The 24,284-nt window shown below is 42.7% G+C and overlaps 1 protein-coding gene across 1 annotated transcript in view; it reads right to left on the bottom strand.

The window, feature by feature from the left end:
* The window catches only part of CHRFAM7A (CHRNA7 (exons 5-10) and FAM7A (exons A-E) fusion), a 45,126-nt gene extending 21,166 nt beyond the window's left edge, over positions 1-23,960 (bottom strand). Inside the window, exons 1-2 of the mRNA XM_067305333.1 lie at positions 23,894-23,960; positions 22,655-22,794 (exon numbers count right to left, since the gene is read on the bottom strand). Coding sequence (XP_067161434.1) covers positions 22,655-22,794; positions 23,894-23,945 — 192 coding nt within the window. The 5' untranslated portion in view covers positions 23,946-23,960. The remainder of the gene's footprint in view (positions 1-22,654; positions 22,795-23,893) is intronic.
* Positions 23,961-24,284: the final 324 nt, after the last annotated feature.

The following is a 24,284-nucleotide window of genomic DNA, read 5'->3' as shown; positions in this document are numbered from 1 at the left end:
TTCCCCCTTGCCTCCTGCGACTACTTGATGTAACTTGAGGTGACAGAATTGGCATCTTAATGCTGCAGTTAATTAGAAAGATTAATTCTTCACTTCTCAGACACAGGAAAATGTTGGTGACCTCATTTCTCTGGAGGTACCAGCAATTACTCATCCCTCAAACCATATCAATATCCACTCAGGTTGTGCGAAGCTAATGGAATACACTCTATGCTGTCATTATTGTGCACTTGCTGAGCTGAATGCAAAATACCTGTCCAGCACACAGCTCTTCACTGCTGAAGGCCACCAGCCAGAGCTTCATTTAGTCTAAAGAAATGTCATAGCAAGTTTCAGTTACCTGTATAGCATGGGCCGTCAGAGTTGCTCATGTGTCTACATCCTTAAACTTAAATCTGTCACCCCTGAACTTAAAATTTTGTTCCTAACCCCCCCAAAAATGGCCAGAAAAGGTTTAATCACATTTTATGCAAAAAAAGCTCTCTTTAAAAGGTAAATACTCTTTTTTGCTGCTGTTTAGTGCACTTTTAAGTGAACAAAAGTACTGAGAGACCTTTAATTGAACCCATATTAGGGCAGCACAATAGGAAAAAGTTACCTAGCATGTAAAACCAAATACGGCTGCCAGAGACAATGGTATTTTAGAAGCAAGTGGAGCCTTTTGAAGAGCAGCATCAGTAAAGGTACAGGCGTGTTACTAGATTGTGTATGCTCACAACTAAATGTACAGCATGAGACAAATAAAAAAGATACATAGGCAAAGAGTGGTACAGTGCATGAAGAGAGTCTGCCGCAAATGCACATTCCTACTGTCCTTTAAAATAAAATGAAATGAAATATATAGGGAAGCATAGATCATAGCCAGTGATTCAGCACTTTTCCTCTTTATTTTCTGCCTTACCACCTCCTTGAACCTTACTTTTTCACCAGATCTACCTCAAGTGAGCGACTCATTTAAATGGCTGCCTGGAGAAACAGGTCTCATTAACCCTTTAGTGCTAGGAGTACCTCATGTTGCTGCATGGAAGTGCTGACGGCACTGCTGAACATGTCAGCCAGTCAAAGGAGCGATTGATTTGTAGTAGCAGCTGTCATTCTCCAGCCATACAAACGTTAATTTGATGCCGCTCTCAACAACCTGCATGTGTTGTTACAGCACAACAAAACTAGTTTGCACAGGATCTTTATTTCATGAATGAATGAAGAAGCAATGCACAAGAGATCATTTACACCATCATGAACTAAACAAGTGTTGCAAATTAAGGATATATAAAACCTGTATGTACTTTGTTAATTATAGCCATTTTGGGGTCAAATGCAAACCTCACCGGTGATAACTTATCATTAAAAGCTCCGTGTCATTCTCCCAAGGCCCTGAGTGCTGTCCTGGGTGAACGTGCCAAGTTTCCGTGGCACAACATCTTGTCTACTACACCTGGGTGAAGGCGAGAGCACTGCTGCTGTGGGACTCGCTGCCGGGCAGGGGGTAGGTGCACAGGGGTAAACGGCTACCCAAAGGTGCAGAGCAATTCAGAATCCATTACGCTGTGGAAAACTTGTTCCAAACCATTAGCGGAATGGCTTGTGCTCCTGCATTGTTAAACTCTTGAGTTAGGCTCACGTTTTACTCCTGGCCTGATCTCTCTCTGCACAGAAATGGCTCCAGCACTAGGTCAGTGATGTTTTAAAAGTTCCCTTTTGAATAGCAGCAAAGGAGCATTGAATCCAGTGTGCTGCTGGCAGGACAACTCAGCCGCCTGCCGCCCTGGCAGCACTCTGGACGCATGGCAGAGGCAGCTCAGGAGCGTCCGCAGGAGACTGCGGGCATAGTCAGGGACACTGATCCAGCCGCTGAAAGCCAGGAGTTATTCTGTATGGTGACCCTTCAGTGTAGCCCAGCTCAAAGAGGGTATCTTGAGAGTACTAACTCAAAAATAACTCTTGCAGTGAAGACAAGCCCTAAATGAAGATGAAACATGCTGTTTTCCTGGTGTTTCTTTCAGTTATTTTAAACATTTAGAGCCTGAAAGAGTATATTGAACAAAATAGCTCCCATTTGGATCACTATATTTAAGGTTTCATCAGTGTTTGAACATAAATCCCATCATTGTTCCTCAGCCAGAAAACCTTTGCTGCATGCTGAGGCTTGGTTTATAGTGTTTTTCCCAGGAGAAGATGTTTTATAAAATTTTAGTCATTACTGACTTGACTCTGCCCATCACCAGAGGAGAGATTCTGATTTTAGAGGTTTTGTTCCTTTCAGCCCGCGCGAGCGAAGCTGGTGAATGGTGGGGGCAAGAGACGTTCTCCAGCGCTTCTCCTGGCCAGGGGAGTCTTTTGGATGCTGTTTTGAAAGCTTTACAGCAAACTACATTGATGTTTTTCAGCAGTGCTGTGCAGTACTGCCCCTTGACATGTTTGGAGGACTTGGAATGCTTCATAGAACTTCACCAATTTTTTTGTCACTTTACAATATTTTGTAAACACTTACAAAAAAGTGTTGGACACGCAGGCAAGGCAGCTCCTATTACAAATCACTTCTAATATAAAGGGGGGAAGAAAAAGGACTTCATGATATAGCCTGAGGTGCTGGGAAAAACAACCAGAAAATGAGGCCAGTAAGTGGATGAGTAAGTGGTGGAGAGTAAGAGGAGCTGGAGCTGGTGTGTGTGTTTTCCCCGAGCAGCTGCTTGGGGGCAGTTGCTGTTGCGATGGTGTGGTGGTGCCGCTGAGCGAGGTGGCGAGGCAGGGGGCAGTGAGGCAGGACGGCAGCTGAAGGTGGCAGGCTGCCTCTGCCTACCTCATTCACAACCCTCGGCATCACTGCAGAAAGCAAACTGCTGCCGGACTGATTATCATGTAATTTTATGGCTGTGTAATTTATGAAGGGCAGGTAGCTGACATCAGGGAGACTTGACTGGTCCTTCACTCATTTTTGAAGGCAGAGGTATCAAAAATTTCTGTAAGTTTTTGAAGGCACTCACACTGTTTCCACCCTGCCAGTTCTCATCTCTGTTTTTGCCTACCTTTTAACCTTAAACAAATTGTCAGATTGATCACCTTTGAAAACCCCACATCAGATTTCTATATTATCTTTTCCTTACCCTATCTTCAACAAAATACGTAAAAGAATATAATTTCAAAGGGATGACAGTGCACCTAGTATCCACACTAGAAAAGCTATGCAGCGAAAAGCAAGGGGAAAAAGAAGTGAAGTAAGTCTGCATGCCCATAGACTGGCATGCAGGCAGTGGCATGTGGCACCTAGAAAGAAAGGCATAGTTTCCAACTGACTTGCATAGAGCTATGTCCAGAATAAACTCTTGCAGTTCAAATCCAGCTTTATTCTTTAATTATTTTTACATGGTAGAATCCCACCTCAATCACAGAAAAAGTAAGACCTGGGGAAAGAAAGTTATGTTCCCAAAGGCAGCAGGGAGGTTAGCCAGCCGCAGCAACGACGGGCAGCTGTGCCTGGGGTTCCTGGGAGGAGATGGCTGCTGCCTGTGGCAGTTTTCAGACCTGTCTTCAGGGAGCAGCTGCTCCTGTCGTGCCACCTCTTTGAAAACACAGTGCTACCGGGGGGGAGGGGGGGGCGTCATCACATTCCTTCCCCTCTCGGAGAGAAGAAATTAAACATTTATTGAAAAAAAGAATAATTACCCTCTAGTCTGGTAATAACACAGGCATTGAAAAAAGCAGGATTTATTTCCTGCTCTATAGACTTTTTAATCATTTTTCTAAAAGAGAGTAATAGCATGAACAGGAGGAACTGAGACCATGACAAGTAGTGTCTTGAGTAAGAGTGCAAACCACTGGGCTGATGGAAAGAGAGGACTGATGGAACCGTCAGCACCAACCATGTCAGTTTTCTGGTTTTTCCACAAGCCCTTCTAGACCAAAACTTTTCAACACAATTCAGTCCAAGTTTGCAAACTGCTTCCAGATGACTGAAGTTACTTTTTTTTCAGAGAATAAACACCTGACAGAAATCTTTTTGCTTGTCACTGCTCATATACTAGGGCCTGCTCAGCTCCTTCTGCAGGCACGCTCCGCACTCACATCTCTCAGGGCCACAACAGACACCGCATTTCTGGGCACGGGGCGAGGCAACGTGGCTGTTCATCATTAAAATGCTCCTTTGCAGGCACCTTGGGCCTGAGGAGGGAGAGAATTTATATTCACTGTCATACCCTACAGAAAGAAAGCTTCTTCCCTCCTCCCACCCTCATCTGCTCCTAGGCAATGTTTTCCCTCTTCTTAGCCATTATCTGCAAGGCCCCTAAGGAAATGCACATTTGGAAGAGACAGACGTTTTCTCCCCCACAGCCCAGCTAGGTTCTCCACTCTTGAGCTTGTGGACGCTAATGTTACGCTGTGCTTTCACACTCGCCTTCAGTAAGAAGTAGCACCAGTTCCTAGCGGGGAAATCTCCGAAGGCCCTGTGCCTTCCTAGGGAGGGTGGAGGGAACCTCTCTCTCTCCTCTTGCTTTCTAGAACACTAGCTTTGCTGACTTTTTCTTTGTACCCTTTTCCCACTACCTGTGGTGAAGAAAAGGAGGCTGAACTGGGCACATTCAACCTTTTCTCTGGTAAGAACGCTGGAGCTAAAGCTTTATTTTAATCTTGTCATCCTACAACAGCTGCATGAAGGATAGAAGAGATTCTTACTCTTGTATTTTAGTATTAGTGTTTATGTAGGTGTGATTTTTCACTTGTTTTCTTTAATGACTGCTAATTTCATATTTTAGGTACACACAGTGGCATAGCTAGATGGCTAGCTTAGACACAAAAAGATCACCATCACATGTGGCTCAAAAAAGTCCCAAGTAGTTGATCATTAGGGGTTGGAAAGTATACGATGAAATTATCACTAATATTCCCCTGCTCTTGTACTATTTCCTAGGCATGTACTACAAACCACTATCAGAAACATAATACTGTATTAAGCTTAGATGGACTTTGGTCAGACATGATGCAGGTCCTGCTGCATTTTTACTTTATTCTACTGGCAAGGATAGGGAATTTTTTCAAACATTTTTCACAGGATTATATTCTGGAATTATCACTAAGTCTGTTAAACGTACAGAACTGGAGACTTTTGAAAGTCCTTCCCAGCCTTCAAGAACAGTAATTCCAACATACACTGTAATCCATACAAAATTTGTATATTATGCTCTAAACACATGTATAAATTTGCAGCAGTTTTATTTAAACCTCAGCATTTGCACAGTGACTGTTAGTACTTGGAGCCTGATGTGAGATTGAATTCACCTCGTTTTAGCTATTTTAAAGTTAGGCACTTTGTTTACTCTAGTAATCTAGATTGCCTCAGATGTCAGTGGAGTAGGATAGTCACTTGACTGTAGGGAATGATTTATACATTTCATACCTCAAACTGTGGATGATGTGAATTGCCTTCTGGACATATCTGTGACTCCACTGACCAAAGAAAAAGCCTGCACAACCAGTTTCGACAGCGTAGCCAGAAATTAGGCAACTACAGGTAGGTGAAGTTAATAGCAACCTTAGTTATGTTCTACTGGATGACAAGCTTGAAACATACCCAAAACAGAATTTTGCAGTGTCATATCCAAGGAATTAGAAATTTCCCAATTTTGTGCTCCCACATTTTTCCGAAAAGGGCTGTGCTGCAGTGGAATTCAAACCTAGTATAAGGTGCTAAATTATCTTTAAGCCTGAGTTAACTGGACATAATGAAAGTTTATTCCCCACCTCATTTTAATGTGAAACAGTCACATTTTCTAAATGCTTTTTTAGTAAAGACATTTTCTAAAAGCTTTTTTCTTTAGTGCATCCAATTAATCTGCTTTCCTTCTGTAAAAGCACTTCTGTTAACTTTTCAGATCACTTTAGTCTTCTAAATGTTTTGATAAGGAGATACATACAGCTGTAAAGAAAAAAGATCACTTGCTTTGTTGAAAAACAAAGTCACACGTCCCAGAATTCATTTTTGAGAATTATTTTCCCAGGTGAGAATTTTCAGAAATGTTTTATAATTCCAGGAGCCTTCATTTATGGATACAAAATTTAAAAGGCCCCCCGTTTTCAGAAGTACTTTTAAATTGTCCCACTTCTATCATCCAAAAAAAAAGCCTCAAACATCACTAGGAAAATCTTAGCATCAGCAGTCTTTGACTTCACAGTTGAAGGGTAATTCATATGACATACAGTTATATGAAAAATACAGTTAATCTAACTTGGTTTAGAGCCTTAACTCTGAATGATTTGGCATAGTAGTGGCATACTGTGTAACTCTTAAGGTTAGCTAAACATAAATGAGCAGACTGCATCAAAGTAAGTGGCAGAGCTCCTCTTTATAGCAGTGTGGTTAAGTTTTCACCCCATGATTTCAGAGCAAGGCTTTTGAGCATTTTATTGCTGAATACTATAAGGCTTTAGAGACACACCTTGCTTTCAGGCTTCTTTAAGGCCTCTTTGAACTGGACTTCAATTACTATGAACCTTCATAAAAGATTTGTAGAAACATTTTAAGACATTGCTCATTATAGCAAAAATGCCAGGTTCCTGATGGATAGCTGCTAGCAAGCCTGCAGTGAATTGCTGTAGGCTGAAAGCAACAACGGCTGGCAGCCACGGAGAGACTGCGCAAGCCCTTCCTGTAGACATTTGCTCTTTTGTCTGCTTGAAGGGTACCCTGTCAAAACCAGAAGCTTCATCAGTTCATTAGCTCTTATCTCGTTGTCTCGGCACTTGCTCATTAAACATTCTCAGCATCTTCTAATCCACAAGGTCAATTAGGTTACTAGCACCTAATGAAGTTTTTTCCCACCTTATTTAAAACATTGATATGTTTAATTCATGGGAATTTTTTTCTCAACACAGCTTGGAGTTTTCTTCCTCCTTTTTTAGGGTCACACACTGAGCTCACTAAACTGTATAAAGTGAAAGGGCCTGAATTAATTCTGCATCAACATGGGGGACTTCTGCATGCTGAAATGATCATGTCTTCATGTGCTGAGGTTATGCCTAAATTTTTGTATTGAAGTCAGAGGTGGCTCAAGGCTTCTTAGTGGTGTAGGCCAAATTGAATCTTGCTATCTTGAGGATGAAGATAAAAATCAGTTGCTCAGAAAAGCCATCCTGATGCTTCTGGTGAGACACAGAAATGAAGATGCTGCTGCTTGCTAAGGACTACCTACCTCTGTACCCCTGCCCTGGGCCTCCATCATTGAGGGCAGCAAGTCTCACTCTGGAGGAATGGGCTGGAGGGGGCAGAGTCAGGCTGCCCTAAACGGGGGCATGTTTATTACCCTGTGTCTCTACGGCACCACCTATGTTGCCCCTGCCCAAAGGCAAGATTAATTAAAATACACATCTGGATGGAATTAAGGAATGTTTGGTTTTGCATGGGAATAAAAAGCCACACAGCTGGCAGGTGAAACAGGTTTTTAGGCAACATAAAGGTGAAAAGAAAGGCTGTGTACAGGATTTGTCAGATGAAGGTGAGATTTGAATTCCTCATCTCTCCTTCCCACCTGACTTCCCTGTCACCACAAAAGGAACAGGTTGGTGAATTTACCCTTCCCTTCTTCAGTAGTCAGTGATAGGCTTTTTTATCATACTAAAATGTTTCTGGTTCAGCTTACAGTACATATTTCCAATTATGCGGAAAATGCTGTATAGATGGACATTACCAATGCATAAGTAATATTCCACGTTACAGCACGTGATGCTCAAGAGCAGAAACAGGCCACAGAATGTTTCTGATTTCTTGAAGAAGGGGTGCAAAAAGTGCAAGATAACTCAATAAAATGTCAAGCGTAGAGATTATTAAATTTTTACTGCATTACTGCATTTTTCTCCAGACCACTTCAAACCTAAATACATGCTTTTATTTGGTATTCTGACTTTTGCCATTTCAATGAGATTTTTATAAAATACAGGTTCAACGTTCCTGTTAAAACTGAGCTCTGTGACATCTGTGACACCATCTTATAGTGGTGCAACCTAGTGCTGGTATGGCGCACTCCCGAAAAATCACAGCAGTTGTTGCAAACTAACAAATGGAGCTAAAGGTGACGTGTTTTGTTGCACAGCATAGTGTGCACAGGCTGTCAGCTCCGCAGGGCCGCGGGCCAGCGCTTGCCTGGCTCCGGCTCCCTTTCCCTCAGCTGCTCATTCACCCTGATTATGTTGGGTCCTGAGTCCCTCTTGAAAGCTGGTCTTTATTGGTTATTTTACACTTGGCCACTCTACACTGCTAATGACCTTAGTGAAAGTTGAAGGCATTTAGGGCATCACCTTTTCTTCTCCTGTACATTACACTTTAATGCCAAATTCAGCCCTGAGGCTCCTTCACTGCTAGCCTGACACTTGACTCGGTGACTTGCACACCTTTCAGCTCAGACTCTCTCTTACTCTGTCAGACCTTTATGGATAAAATATTGCAGCTGTGCTCAGGGATTTAGCTAAATGTCTTGTGTAACTTTAATGCGAGTTTTGCAGTTGTCTTCCTTACTGTGTGTGCTTCTTATTCTTTCATTTAATTTTTTTTAGCTTTTTTTAATCAAAGAATTAAAATCTGAAAGCAAACAAAAATATATGTAGTTAATTAACGTGAAAGTTGAAAAGGAAACTTCTATTCAGCTCTGAGTGACCTTACATTTTATTATATTTGTGATGGATGGCATATGAATAGCTGTTCAGGCTCTCTAAATGCTAAAGCTCTTCATAAAATAGGCAACTGCCAGGTATTTGCAACCCTTGTTTTGTTTTTAATTACATAGTATAAGTGGAATATCTGTTTTTAAAAACAAATCATTTTTTCCTTAGAACTAAAGTGATCAATCTGTTAACAGAAAAACATAATTTTTATACTTGCACACAGATGCATGTATTTTTTCCCTGAGCCCATCCAGGAGACAGTGCCTCCCACCCAAAGGGGAGCCACCACGTGACCTGGGCTATTCCCTGTCCTGTGAGGTGGAACCGGCTTCCTCTGCTCTTTTTCCTATCTGTGCAGTCATTGAGGAGGTTTCGTTTCCCCCCACTCTGCCTGCAATGCAGTTAAAATAAGCAACAATTTCCCTGCAGTACTGAAAACACACTGTGCACTGAACTAATCACTGCCCTTTACAAAACTGTAGAAAAGAAAAAAACATAACAAGGCTCCCCAGAATACTGTTAGCATGTGAAAGTTTCCCAGGAACCTTAGAAAAATATCAAAAGGAGTTGCATGTGCTGCAGGAGGATTTATGTTAAATTCCCAGCTGGACTCTGATGACATTGGATAAGATGATTAAAGACAAAAATAACGCGAAAAATGTTTCCTTTTATTATATTCTGGCTACATAAGACCAGGAGAGAAGGAGACATAGTCATGGCAACTAAACATGCCCAACCTCTTGAAATACAAGAAGAAGCTATGAATATACTTGTGCGTGTTAAATTATCAAAAACACATCAAAACTTCTGGAGCAATTACAGCTTTTGAGGAACAAGAGCCTCTTGTGAAAAGAGTGCTTTCTTGGAGACTGAAAAGCTAATTAGTTCTCAGTCCAACTTGAGCAAATAGATCAGTCTGACTTGAGCAAATAATTCTGTCATACAAGATATCATCATGTGAGGGATAAAGAGAGTGGCAATTTTGTCACATGGTATTTTGCAGAAGAATACTGGTATGACTCAAAGTCGTGCACTAAAAGTAAACCTCACTTTGGAAGAAAGGAAGTCCAGCAATCAGTAACACATTTCACCAATACAGAAAATGGTTCAACATACTAGCAGATCACTACACTTGCAGGACTCTTCAGTGAACTAGGAGCCTGTCAGTCATGAGAGCTGCCTAGCAGTAGCAATGAACTCTTATTAACTGCCCGAAATTGTCTCTAAGGCTGAACGTCTTTACATTAATACATCTCACAGCTGATTATTGGCACAAGAACAATCCAAGTGTAGGGAGCGCCCAGGAGCTATTGCGTTCCAAAGACTGAGCAAGGAAGAAGGGCTTTAATCACATTCTGCCCGGCTTCGTGAGCTTGATGTCAAATGGGCCGGCACAGAGAGCTTTATAACATTTACTAAAGGAACAAGGGCAAAGAAAATGATTAAGAGGGACTTAGAAACAAAGCCAGCCTAATTTTTGTTTCAAAAAACAGAATCACCCTCCGAACTTAATACATATAAAACTCGTCCAGCTTCTCATGTAAGGAGGAACAAGGATGGAGAGGGAGGCTGGAAAATAAAGTAGGTTTGTCTATGACTACTGTGATAAACAAAGAGGGTTAGATCAAATATCTCCGTCTATACTAGAAACTTGTATCTAATAACAAGTATGACTTGGTTTTGGAGATTTACCTCTTAAACTCATATCAAATGATGGCAGTGTTGTGGCAGAATGCCATGTGAGCCCCTGAGACTTCATCTTTGAGTAATGACCATCTCGAGGAGCCAAAGCCAGGAGGAGACAGAATTTTGCTAGGAATGCTCAAGTCAGAAGTCTCTGCAGACGTGCTCCAGACTGGGGAGAGTGGAGTTTTGATGCTGGAGGTAATCCTGACTGGCACAGAGAGCTGCCACTATCCCTTTTTATTTATTAAGAAGGCTGACTTTGGACTGTAAATTAAAAGAGGAGCAAGGAAGTAAATGGCTATTCTGGGATTAACTAGAATACTTAGACTTATATGAGAAACAAACAGCCTTTCCCTGCAGGGAGGCCCTCACCCACCGTTTTCGTTTGTGATGCAGTGAGTAAAGTTTATTGGAGCGCCCTAAATCTCCAGCCAGAAACAGTGCAGAGCAAATCTTTGGCAGATTCCCAACACAATCTGCTGTCCTAAACGGTCTCCGTAATCTTGAAGTATAAAGAGTGGGAGTAGTGATCCCAGATACAGTGACAGATAGTTCCTCTATTTGCTATTTGAAGTGAGAAATCAGCCTTTTCCCATCATGCGAGTGGTACGGTAGAGCTGGGTAAGAAGGGAGCCTGAATGGACGATTGAAGAAGAGAACACAATTGAAGAATGTGTATGAATGGGTTAAATCATCCCTGAAAAGTGTACAGGCTATGACTGGTGTGTATATTGGCCTAATTTTATAAACACATTCATAAATATTTGTAGGATAAGGGCCGCTGTTAATCTGTGAAGTTTCCTGGGTGAGACAGGTGCGATTAAGGTCTGACTCTGTGATCTCATTCTGTTTATTTATTGTTCTCTTTGTGTTTTATAACCAGGACCTACTTTCAATGAGTTCTTTGTCTGGCCATATTTAGTAGAACTATTTCTTGTGGAAATTAAGGAGTCGGTCACACTTAATAGAAATAATTCCGATTAAACCACACATTGCAACTCAAACTAACTCTCTTTAGTAGGCAGTGCTCTGTGACAGCTGAGACGCTACCTTGCTATTACTTCTATTTTGTCCAGCTTCTCACCTTCAAAATGTGACCTATCTTTGTGAGTGTTTATTAGATCCAAGTATAATGTTTAAACTTCCAGATGTGGAAGATCTTATTTCAAAGCAGTATCTACTTAAGTCATCTTTGAAATGTATACATCCAGGCTGGCCTATATGCATATCGCTCTAATTCCATTTTCTTTATTAACTGGGCTGTGGAATAAAATGGTGCCAGCAGTATTTGACGCTAGCAAGCTATGCTGTACTGAGTCTAACTTCTGTGTATTACATTCATGGCATTTGGTACTATTTATAGAGCATTTTTCTGTTTTGACAGTCTGTAAGGTTGTTCCTTCCCTCAGGAATGTGTGAAATTGTTCAGACTAGTTACTTTTTTTTTAATGAATCATTATAAATGTGATTAAATTGAATAGAAAACCAACAAACCCCTTAAAAAGTAACTTTGTAAATCTTCCTTGTAACCTACAAGCATATTATTTTCAGCAAAACAGGGAAAAGGAAATGGGAGCCTGGCTAGAAACAACAATGCAAAACTGCCAAATTAGTACTTTAGAGTACTGCAACAAAGCTATTACATAGCATCACAGATTTCAGCACTGCTATAAATATCCTCACCAGTGCCGTCTTTGCACAGAGTTACGCAGCTCCACATGTAGCAGCTTAGGCTGCCAAACATGCTGCATTAGTTCCAGATGTTTGTGTACAGTAACAAGGACAAGCAGAAGAGTCAGGCTGAGGAACAAAGCAGAAATAGTGCAAAGCGCTGCCACAAATGGAAACAGCCGTCTGTTACTGGGTATAGGGGGTCCTGGGACAGTGTATTCAAAGCTGCAAGCTTTAATCGCGGCAAAGTCTATTATGGTGAGCTTTTGATTTCATGTGGTGGAAACAGCAGTAAGATGGTCTGCAAGTGAGTGGGGCCACAGTGGTTAGAAAGAGCAGCAGGGAAGAGGAGAGGAGAAAAGGAAAGCTGCTGGTGTGAGCAATGGAAAGATGCCCTGCGCAGTAGGCTAGCAATGGTTCTGGCCTACGTTTAACAGTTGAGCTGGACATACTTAATACAAAGTTTGCTAAGAACATACTGCAGTAAAAAATCAGTCTTAGTGACTGTACAGCTTGACCTACGTGTAAGCCTAAAAAAATCGGGATTTTTTGGTATGTGTTCTACATAAGAATTCAAGCCAGGAGTTGCCCTGTCCCACTGTACTGCTTAGGTGCATAAGAAGAAGAGAAACAAAACAGTGAAGAAGTAAACCCAAACACAACAGAAAGTACACTTCTGCTTTTAGTTAAAGTTCTGTGAAAGTTTTAAAGGTTTCTAGAATTAAAATGCTGCTGATTTTTTATTAATGCATTCTGTGCTGCCTGGGGTGGGAGTCGATGCTCATTTTGCTGCCCTTGAACATCTTAATATTTTATTTAAAATAAAAATGGGAAAAAAAAGTCAATATTTGAAACTTACCTGGGTTAAGGTTGTTTGGAGTGTGAGATGAGGATTCTGATTGCTTTGTTTAACATTAATTACAGGTAAAATTGTGAGGTTTTTTTTTTTCAAGTAGTGCCATATGTGCTCTGCCTATTTTGCAAGTCTGAAAACCTCCAGTGGCTTCTGTACACGAAACGGTCTCTACATACTTTTGCAAGAGGCAGTCTTTGCTCTCTCCCCCACTACTTTTTCTTGCTTCGGAAGAAAGGCGCAGTTTGCTCAAAAAGTGCACGGATCTTCCCAGATCCACACAAATCTTGCACAGCAGCCAAGCTGCTGGGAAAACAACATGGAAGAGCCAGCTTAAGCCTGGACAGAGGGTCTGTGCAAGGAGCCTCCTTGAAACCTGGACATGGGTTTCCATTCCAGATCTACTCGGGCAAGGTCTGATAGCCTTTCATGCCATTGACTGTAATAGGGTTCTTTCCTGGCAATGGACTTGAAACATATTTTCACATAGCTTCACAGAAAAGAAGTGGAGATTATAAATATGTGTAACAGCCACATGATGTACCGCTTCTGCTACCATGGAGACATAATTGTAATAGTAGTCATTTTATTTTTATTTTTCAATACATCATTGTTAACAAGAGGTTGCATTTAGATTTGAACACATTCATCTTTGCAAAGACAAGCCAGAACAAGGCTTATTAAACGAGCAGAGTGTTGCTTAGCTAATAACACACTTCAGCACATCTTGTGTGGAAAAAAGATTCTTTTTAAGAGCAAGAGAGGGAGGTTGCATTTTATCGCCTTATTTTATGAATTCTCGTGATTCACTGTAGGTTTTGCTTAGTTCAATTTTAAAATATAGAGCTAAAAGTGTGGTTAGATTTATTGCAAGAATGCAGAGTAATAACCGTGTTCTGTGACTTTATTTACAAATAAATCTTGATTTAATTGTATTCCATGGCAGACTCTCATTGAGAGGATTGAACCCTGAGTTAGTGTTAAATACTGGCTGTAGGTGTTGATTATCATTGCCAATCTGACACAGCTGGGCATTCTAGCGTCCAGCACATGCGGTTCTGGCAAGTACAGGCCATTCCACAAACTGAGAGGGAATAAGAGCCCTCAGAGCCCCTTCCCCGGGGGGAGTTTAAACACAAGGGGGAATCAAAGCCTTTGGACTTTATGTATTTGCACAGAGGTCAGCTGCAAAACATAAACATTGAAAGGCCAGGTTGTTTCACCCTGATGTAATGATCAAGCCAGGTTAGCATTATATTGAAGGATTTGGCTGAATTTTTATTCTTGCTTATCAACTTTGTCATATTTGAACTTTTCTTAAGTATTTCTCCTCACAATATTCATAAGTGATATGGAAATATTGATATTGATATTGGATTGGATATTGGATTGATTGATTCATGTTTAACAAACAAAAATAGAAGGAAAGCAGGTGATTTCTTCAGGGAGGGAAGAGAGAGCTCATGGAAGAGCTAGGAGCTGAACCCAGAGCAGCCTCTGCCTAGCTCATCGACAGAGGCTCTTCCCCTCCCTCAATGGGATCAGAGTACTGAGCTCTAGCGTGAGCCAGCTCTCGGCACTCCTCTATGCTATTTTTATAAATAAGAGCAATAGAAATTTCCACACCTGACCAGAGCATGTTGTCCACATTTTGGCATCATTTCACATGCAGAAACTGCAGAAGCAGAGGAACACCAGAGCCGCAGAGTTAGAGGCATCTGACCAGGACACAGCCCTGAGGAGTGTCTCTGTCCGCTACAAATGGACACTAAAGCTGACTTCAGAGCACCATAGTTAGCAAACTGCATTACTGATCCCAACCAGTCTCTCCAGCTACCCTGTCCTGTCTCCAGCTTTCCAGGTGTGGGCAAATTAAGCAAGAAGGACTAGCTCCAAAATTCCTATAATATGTAACATAAACCAGTTTTCTAGGTGTCTCAGAGTCTATTCAAACTATGGTACAGCACAGAGACATCACTGTGGCAATTGAAAATAACCTTGGGGAAAACTATACTACAAAACACATTGCTTATCCTGCTGAATGTCTCTGCAGCTCTTGACAGAGTAATGCACAAGGTATTACAAACGCCTTACTCACACAGCAAGGGGGGTGAGGCAACACTGCAAAAATCCTAGTTATTCCTCACTGCGTCCTCAGAGAGAAAGGTGACAGAGCCCTCTTCTACAGAGTCTTTATTTTCAAGTGTCCCTAAAAATCCATACACTCCCCGCTTCTCTCTTGTGTCTATACAGAGTTACTGAAAAAGATCTTGAGAAAGCATGAGCTTGGCTGGGAGGAATATGTCGATGGAAAGCAACTGTATGTGCCTGTTGCTTCTCAAATGAGAGGAGCGTCATTACTGAAATGTCAGCACACCTACACAGTCCTGCAGGCTGCTGTTTGCGGCAACACAAAAGAGCAAACTCTCTCCTATGAAAAGAACATTTCAAGCTGGTGGGGCTGGAGATGGAGTGAGCACTTGAAAATCCAATTAAAATGCTTATTTGTATTTCCTTAGCTCAGTGAGTGGTTCAGCCAAACTTACCACTGCTCATTATTTTTTCTGTCTCCATTCTTGCATTTAGTACCATTGGTGTTGCAGGGTGAAAGTCCTGCTTCTTGCCTCCAAATACTCAACTGACCCAACTACATAGTTATCAAGAGTAATTAGGGGGATGCCAACCACAGAACTATCCTAATTCTCACAGCTGAACACAGAGAGCAAGCCCATAAAAGCCCCAAGTAGTTGTGCTGTGTGAATAACCATGTGCATTGGTCCGCAGCTCTGCCCATGGTTAGCGCTCGATGGCTTCCCTTAGGTTACTCCATTAAGAGGATTACATAAGCAATAAGGGGACATGTGACTGCGGGCCATACAAATCTGGTTTCACGTCACTACCAGAGTATTCTGGAGAGATGAACTGGCCACATTTCGTACTCTTATGTTGCTGCCAATGAAGTGGTTTATGCTTGTGCTCGTAGCGCTCCCCAGCAGAGCTGTTGTTCAAGCCAAAGTGTTAACAGTCTTTCTTCTTTACAAATCCAAATCTTGTTTCAGTTAACAGTCATGATTGTGCAAGCATAAATGAAGTTTGAATCTGAATGTAGCTGTAATTTTGTTTTTCTCTAGCTATTCATAGGAAATAATCTATTTTGATTTTTAATAAATTAAAAATTAAAATAAATTAATACATTAAAAAGCAGCTAAATACTTAAAATTTTAAGTTAATTTTAAAAGGTTTCTTTTTCTATATAAATGCTTGTACATATATAGTCCCCTCTGTCAACCCATTGTCATATCTTTTCCCCCTTTTTTATTTTTCCTTTTTTGTAAGCTGGAGACATAATTAGGTGGGGAGCAGTTGGATCATTTAGCAGCCTGTTCAGGCAAACAGGGTGAGGAGTTCAGGAGAAACTGAAGAATTCCACTCAGTATCATCTAAATTTGAAGCAATTACCATTTGAATGTTTCTGCGTTAATACGCTGTTTGCGGATAGGAAAGGGTTGCTTGCGCTCCGTTCTCGGTCCTTTGCTCGGACGCTGGCGGCGCGCTCTGGCACCTGTGAACGGCCGGCACCTGTGTGGCGCGCGCTGCTCTGAGAGCAAGGCCACCCCGGCTCCGCACAGGCCTGCGCGTACGGAGCTGCAGCCAAAGGCATCGGAGCTGGGGCAGCCCGGACTCGCACGCGGCCCTGCAGGACTAGCACCAACATGTTACGCGAGGGCCCCGGGGACAGCGTTGGGCTCCCCCGCCGCCCTCCCGGGCTGCCTGCAGCACCTTGCCGCGCGCGGGCCTGCACGGGTCGCGGCACCGGAGGGGGAGAGGCCGGGGGGTGCGCTGTGGCTTGCTCCCCCCCACAGAACTCATCCAGCCCACTGCATCTTCCCGTAGCACTTCAGGAGCCTTCCCAGAAAAGAAGGGGGTCCAGCAGGACCAGCTGGGCTCTTTCCTCAGCGTGCCCTGACACTGCCCTTGGAGGCAGATCAAATCCAGGAAGAACCAGGTCAACTCCCATCTGTACCCGCAGAGCAAAGCAGGTTTTCCCAAGAAGCACTAGATTTATAGAGCGTATAGTTAGTGTGTGCGTACACAAAAGCTACCGCGCCGGAGCAGAGAGACGGTACTGCCCACACGCAGCGCATCAGCTCGTGGCCTGGGCAGGACCGAGCCTGCAGGTCTCCCAGGAGACTGGAAGCAGGTTAAGCACTTTAATCGGTGAAAAAGGTTGGACAATGCTGATCTAATACATTACTTTGTGGAGCCAGATCCCCAACTGAGGCAAGTCGGTGTAGCTCCACTATCTGAGGAGAGAAACATTGCAAAAGAAAAATACGGGGCCTTTAAGCATTTCATACAAACTTTCTCAGACTGTAACAAGCTCGTCCATATTGGTCAAAACAAAAGATACAGACTTGGGGATTAAGCAGTGACCTGATGTATGGCCTAGTACTTGAGTATGACATAGAAATTTTGGCATTTTAACTGTAAATAATGTCTTCTAACAAAGAGAAGAACAACCCTGAAAATTAGAGCGAGCATATTCATATCATTCCCCAAACTTCTGGGAATGAAAATCCGTGTATAAGAACAAGTACTAGTTAGTCAGATCTGACTCTCAGAAGTTGTGACAAGTGATGTAATTTTACTTTATTAGCTGATTACTAAGGACTAGTAATAATTATTAGATGATGTAAATTTACCAATTTTGTTGTTTTAGTAAGAGGTCCCGTGTAAAATGTGAAAGCTTTATGTTCCTGTGCTCTACCACAATCCATCATCACAGAATCTATTTTCTAGGACCTTAATCATTTTCCTTAGTAAAGCTGCAAACCTCCTTCATCAAAATGAATGTCATTAGATGTCCACTCACAAAAAGATGTGTTAGCTGTTACCCTTTTTTGGTTAATGGAGCATCCACACCTACATGGTTGGAAAGCAAAGTACATTTTTTGATGATTTTATGATTATTGCTAATTAAGAGGATGAGAGAAATGTTAGAGAAACTAATTTACTTTACTCATAAAAAGATACACTGATTTGGATTACAATTCCAAGGTGCCTTAAGTGGAGGATTTCTCATGTGGAACTAGAAAATAGAATAAAAGTCCTGATGTTCACATACGATGAACATCTCTAATGTGCTCCAGCTAATTATTATTAGTTTTTTTATAGCATTTACTTAGTCTTTTTTTTCCTTTGTGCAAACTTTTAAATTAGTTTAAATTCATTGTTTTCCATTTTATCCTACAGAATATAGACTCTCTGTTTAAAATCTTTCTGGATATTAACAGCTTGAGAAGGGTAGGTAAGAGAAAGATGTTGAAGAAAAAATTATTAGTCATAAAAGTCAGAAATTATGAATTAAAGAAATTTAGAAGCAGAAGAAAATAGACAAAGAAATAAGGTTGCAATTTCTCTTAATAAATAATATGGGAAAGGTGTTGTTTGCTTATTTTAAGATAACAGTTTTCAGAATATTTTAGACTATGTTATTTGAAAAGATCTGTTGTTCATGTTTCATGGGGAAGCAGAAAGCTTTGTTTTCTGTTGTAATCCAGTAACTTTCATAGATATTAAATCAATTAAAAATATTGGAAAACATATCCCCGCACTGCTCTGCTTTTCTAAACTCTAAAGAATAAAATGTAGTAGTATGGGAAATGGCTGCAAGATGAAAGTGAGAATATTTTCTCCCTTCAGGATGGAGGGAATAAAAACTGAGCAACAGAGCAAGAGACTTGGAGAGACTTTTTTCTAATGTACACAAATGAATGCTAAAAATTAAAAGAATAATGCAGCTTTGATGAGCTTCTCCTGCAACGATTGTTTACAGAGAGGCTGTTGAGGCTTGATAAACAGCTTAGAAACTTCTTTAGCGCCCTTTCTCAATGAGCTCGTTGATTTGGTTGTTTTATTCATCTTTCCAGATTTAAATTTCTTTTCCTTTGGGGAGTGGGAAAGTGTTTGTTTCATAGTCCATTTCTTTACGGAAACTGTTCTGCTTCTCTGAGTGACAGCACCATCTTTTTAAATTTTCAAAATATCTCTCATTACCGTTTTGTCTGGTGGGTGCAGGGTATTAGGATGGAAATATTTGCTAGTTCTTAGAAGGAAAGGGTTAAATTGACTATGCAAGGTAAGAAAACTCCACTATATTTGGGAAGTGTTTCATATATTTTCTCCCCTTTCCTATCTGCAAAGTGAGAATGGAGTGGAAGCGAATGGAAACAAGAAATAGCGGCAGCTGGGATTTAGCGTGGTTCACTTCATTGTGCGGGGGATTTGGTACCTCTCCTCTGGATGGGACTAACTCCCAGTACATCTTTTATCAGCTGAGGAGCCAAGTAAAGTGAGTATATAAACTACAGGAAAGCATGATGGTGGCATGTTTTGTTTCTAGTTCGTTAAACCAATAATTGTTACCACAACTAGCTGTTGTTCCCACCAGTATTTCCTTCTTGTTGTAAATGAAGAAAACTCATTTGTTTTATACTGTGAAGCTTGGTTTACTTCATGGTTGGTTTCTTTCTTAGCCTGTTGATCCCAGGTCACTGAGAAAATTGCAGTCAGTTTTATAGCAAGCAGAATGGGCTGTAACTAAACTGCCAGTACAAAAAAGCCTGTGGCTTCTTACTGATAATAAAGGGATTCTTTTTAAATGCACATAGGATCAAAACCTCCTTCTTGAATCATATTAGGTAAGACTGCCAGTTATTGATTGATACCAGATTGGCTAGCTATCAGTGGATATTTGCCCTTCAGTTCTGTATTTCTTATTAAACTTGACAACTCCAGAAGAATATAACTCTGTAAAGCTGTCTGCCTGTTGGCCTTTAGCCATTTGTGTATCCAACAGCCAACTGTTTAGACAGTAGTTAAGGTTATAGCCATGTCAGGAGTATGGGGAAGAGAAAGTCCCACTCTTAATTGACATAGAAATGCAAGAAAAACCTCTACAATAAAGCTACAATTTGAGTTTGAAAAAAAACCTCTTTAGCTGTTCAACTCATTCCATTCAGGGAACTTTTCTGATGGTGTAGGCTAGGCCTCTGTGAGCTGTGTCTGCACTAGGAGGGTTTGCCCATACGACAATCCTTTCCTGTGTGGTTAAGGCTTAAAAACAACATGCTAGTTTAACACATTCAGGCCAAATACATCCAGATACAATGACACCAGAAGTGTATTTTCTTAAAGATTGGGGGGGGGGGATTGGTCTTTTCACAACTCTGTTTTGTTTTGGCTCAAAGTGCTTTCTTGAGCTCTCTTGTATTAGTATAATTCTGAAATGAATTGCATGAAGTAATGCTAACAGTAACAAAACCAACCAACCAAACAGAATAGCATTTTCTTTTCCCCTGGATATTAGAATAAACCAAGCACTTGAAAAGTGTTTCAAGAACAGAGTTGTACAGAACTCCTTCAGAGTGGACCATGTTATCCTGTAATGAAGCCAAAGTTTCTCCAGTAGCTCTGAGAAAGCACGTGCTGCAGCAGGAGATGATTGCCAAGGAGGGAGCTACAGAAGTTCATGTTGGAAAACAAGTCAGTGGGCAGGAAGGGCTTTCCTTGAAGCCTGGTGTAAGGTTCAGCTGAAGCACTGTGTACTGTGCTGAACTCTGCAAAAATACACAAGACTGGAGCTGTGTTCAGGTGTGTTCAAGAGCTCTGTCTGGCCTTGAACAGACTGGCTAAGCTTTCCTGAGCACATTGGCATGTCGCTGCCAAGAAACACAAAGAGAAAATAATCTAAAACAGGTCGATACAGAAAGTACAACCACAACTGGAGACTGCAACCTGCAGGAGCTGCTGCAGAAGCCACGAAAGAGCCAGCTGCGTGGAAAGAGGAGGGAGCCTGAAGCACCATCACACTCCACAGACCACCTGGAGCCAAGAGGGCCTAGTGGTTACTTCTGCCCACTCCTCCACATTCCCTAACATACATGGCAGAGACAAATGGAGATTTCAGGCAGCAGGAATAGCTGCAGCAGTAGCCCAGGTGGGGACCATCAGACATTCAGAGCTTTGAAGCTCTGTCTGTCCCATGCTGTCCTTCATTCTCTTCAGTTCAGCTTCACTCTTACTTTCCTCTGATCTGCCTTGGCCTCGTGACTCTCACTGCCCTTCAGATGCCTCTGGTTTTTGTTTTTCATTTGTCTTGACACATCCTAATTGAATCCAGCTAGAAGAATAATCATGAAACTAATGTATCCCTTATTAACACTGCATCAGTTGTTCTTTTTGTATTGTCCTTTGTTTTTACACTGTTCATATTGTCTCTATTTAGATTGTCCAAAGACATTCTTGCTTATTTGTCTATTTAGACTGGCTGTTTGTGTCAGGAGTTGCCTACTACTGATGGCTGCAGTGCTCAGTGTGAGGAAATCCCATTCTTTTGCAATCTTTAAGCTCACCATAGTAAGAATCATTAATAACAGCAGCATGCCCATATACAGTCCTAGTGGGATATTAGTGTAATCTCATATATCAGACCACTGGGACTGGCTTTTAACTCATGTCAAAGTTTTGGTCTAATGCTAGATGTGCTCTCCTAGATCCCAGGTGTCCATGAAATACAGCCACAATCTGCATCAAGTTTAATCTGCCAGCACCTTCTGAAACTGTTGCACTCTGCATTCTTCCCTCACCTTTATTCGAAGAAGCACGCTCCGTATCACTTCTTTCCTGCTCGCCGGTATCTCAGCTGCCATAGACGGGATGTAACTAACTGGCAGATTTTGCCTGTTGGCTTTAGTGGCACAGACACTGAAACAACTCACTGATTACTACTGCCTACTCTCACTTGAGCAAGTATTAACTCTCACACTGGAAATACATACCCTAGTTTTCACCCTTGGTCTAATAAATCTAAGACTCGCAAAATGTGCAGAGAAGCTATGAGCACTTAAACCTGGAGAGTTCTCTGTATGTGTACTGACCCTTAGATACTAAATGAACAGTGTCTGGATTTTGGCAATCAGCAGTTTGTAAGGGAACAGAAAGCAAGCCACTTGTCATGAATAATCCCATCTTTTTTTTATTTTGTTGCCTCCTGTTTTGTACTTTAAGCATCTGATGGAAAGATAATGGCAGTTTGAGGTTAACTATTAGTTTTAAGTAATTAACTTCTTTATTAATGACCATAGCTATCTGAATTCAGCAAAAAATGAATACTGTATACCCACTTACATAGAGAGTTTGATCACTACACAGCTATGACAGATTGAAGTTTAAATTACTCATATTTGAATCAAAAAGATCTTACACTGCCTTTTACAAGCCTGGCAAACACTGCACAGGAATATCCACTGATACACCAACCACCTTTGATATGGAATTGAACAGCTAAAATGTAAGCATATAGAATTTAAGAATATCTTGTCTAAATAGGATGGCCAAAAATACAGCTTGCATTTTGGCCAGAATCTCCCCGCCACCACCACCACCGAATCAGCAGCTCTTCAGTGATGACCAATAATGAGGAGCTTTGTTTTACGTATCCTCCCAGAGACAGCACCTGGTGTTGGATCTAAGTGTAATTAAGGATTTAAAAGGCAACAAAGTATAAAGTTTGAGCTTTACTTTGAAGATTGGGGAATATTGACCAGAGCTCTAGGAAAGACACAAACTTTAAAATTACTTCTTTTAAAAGGACAATCAAAAGTTGTCTTTGTCCCTGGAATTACTTGCGCTCCCCAAGATTGTGCAGTCTTCCTTCACAATCCTGTCTCCTTGCTGGGCAGGAAAAATTCCAGCCTTTTAAAGAAATAGCTTCCTGCAAAGTTACAGACTCACCACATCCATGATCTGCATGAGGCTGAGAGTGAAATAGACAGTGAGCGGCTGGGAATCGTTTGCGACTGGTCGTTCCAGAGGGTTGTAGTTTTTCAGCAGCTCCTTATACAGCTTCCTTTGAAATTCTCCTTGCAGGGACTCTTTAAACATAGGAATAGATAAATAATTAGGATTCTACACCAAAAAGAATGTATACTCTTTTCTGGTTATAAGATATTATGTATCTACTATTTTATATGTTCCATTACCAGAAGAACACCACTGTAATTTCCATAATTCATTAGCTACTACAGCAAAATGTTATCCCGAATTTATTATCCTTTCTTTTCATCCCCAGTCTGGGAGGGGGTCTCCCTCTTTGATCACTTCTGGGATGGCCAGGAATGGTAAAGGTGCCGTGTCAGCATAGGCACCTTTGGCCCAGCAGCCATAAGGAGAACGTACACGGCTGGGATCTGGACACCTCTCCTAGCACGGCTACGGCCGGGAAAGGAGCACACAGACACAGCAGAGCGCTTCAGCAAGACAGTGGCAGGAAAATGGCTACAGGATAGGATGAAATCATGCGCTCAGGCTGCTTTAGGCTGAAAACTCTTTGGGGAAAGTGTTTTCTGCTTTGTTCTCTGCTGGGGCAGCTACAAATAAAATGGGTACCTGGTTCCCACCAGGCATTGTAGGCACTACATTAATATGCACAGCAATATTCAGGGATTTCTATCCTTTCACACCTCAGATCCAGGAAGGATTTTTATTCTGCCAGTTTTTTTGTGGCGGGAGAGGGAGCAGCTCTGCATGGATGGAGCAGAGTAGACCAGGCACAGAGGCAGCTTCAGAATGAGGAAATCTGGGTCAGCATAAGATCAGGGCTTCTGGATACGTGGTCTGTCGCTGTCCCCAGTGCAGGCAGACTTTCCTCTTCCCACTTGTTTTCCAGTCCTGAATCGCCCCCACAGAAAAGCCACGGTCCCTGCCCTGCAGCGGCTGCAGTTCAGGTGCCTGGAGGGACTTTTCTCTCCGCCCCGCCGTTTGCTCTGTCCAGCTCCTGGTGCCGGAGAGCGCGCGGAGCGGCCCGGGGCGCCGGGCAGCGCCCAGCCCCGGCGGCGCCGTGCGGGCAGAGGATGAAGGGGCGGGCGAGCCCCGGAAGCCCCGGCTGCCCCGGCCCCGGCTGCCCCTGCCCCGGCTGCCCCGGCCCCGGCTGCCCCTGCCCCGGCTGCCCCGGCCCCGGCCCGGGTCACTCACCGCGCACGAGCGCCGCCGCCAGCAGCGCCGCCGCCAGCGCCCGGAGGCCCATCGCGGCCGCCGCAGCAGCACCTTCTCCCCGCCGAGCCGGAGCCGGAGCCGGAGCCGGAGCCGGGTCCGGCCCCGAGCCGCCCGGGCGGGGCCGAGCCGCGGACCGCGGCCGCAGGCAGCCGCCGCCGGCCCCGGGGACCCCTCGCAGCTGCCGCTCGGCCCCTTGCTGCGCCGCGCCGCGCCGGAGCTCGCCCTGCGGTGCTGCCGGCTCGGGCAGAGCACGGGAATGGCAACGGGAATGGCAACGGCCTCCACCGCCGCCTCCTCCCGCTCCACGTGACGGATTTCCCTCCTCTCCCTAATCCCTGCGGATCCCCGGCCGGAGGGGCGGGATTGGAGC

The sequence above is a fragment of the Apteryx mantelli genome, chromosome 15 (assembly GCF_036417845.1).
Source record: "Apteryx mantelli isolate bAptMan1 chromosome 15, bAptMan1.hap1, whole genome shotgun sequence".
In the NCBI taxonomy this organism is placed as follows: domain Eukaryota; kingdom Metazoa; phylum Chordata; class Aves; order Apterygiformes; family Apterygidae; genus Apteryx; species Apteryx mantelli.
Note: the sequence above shows the minus strand (reverse complement) of the source record. Positions and strands in the feature narration are given on the sequence as shown.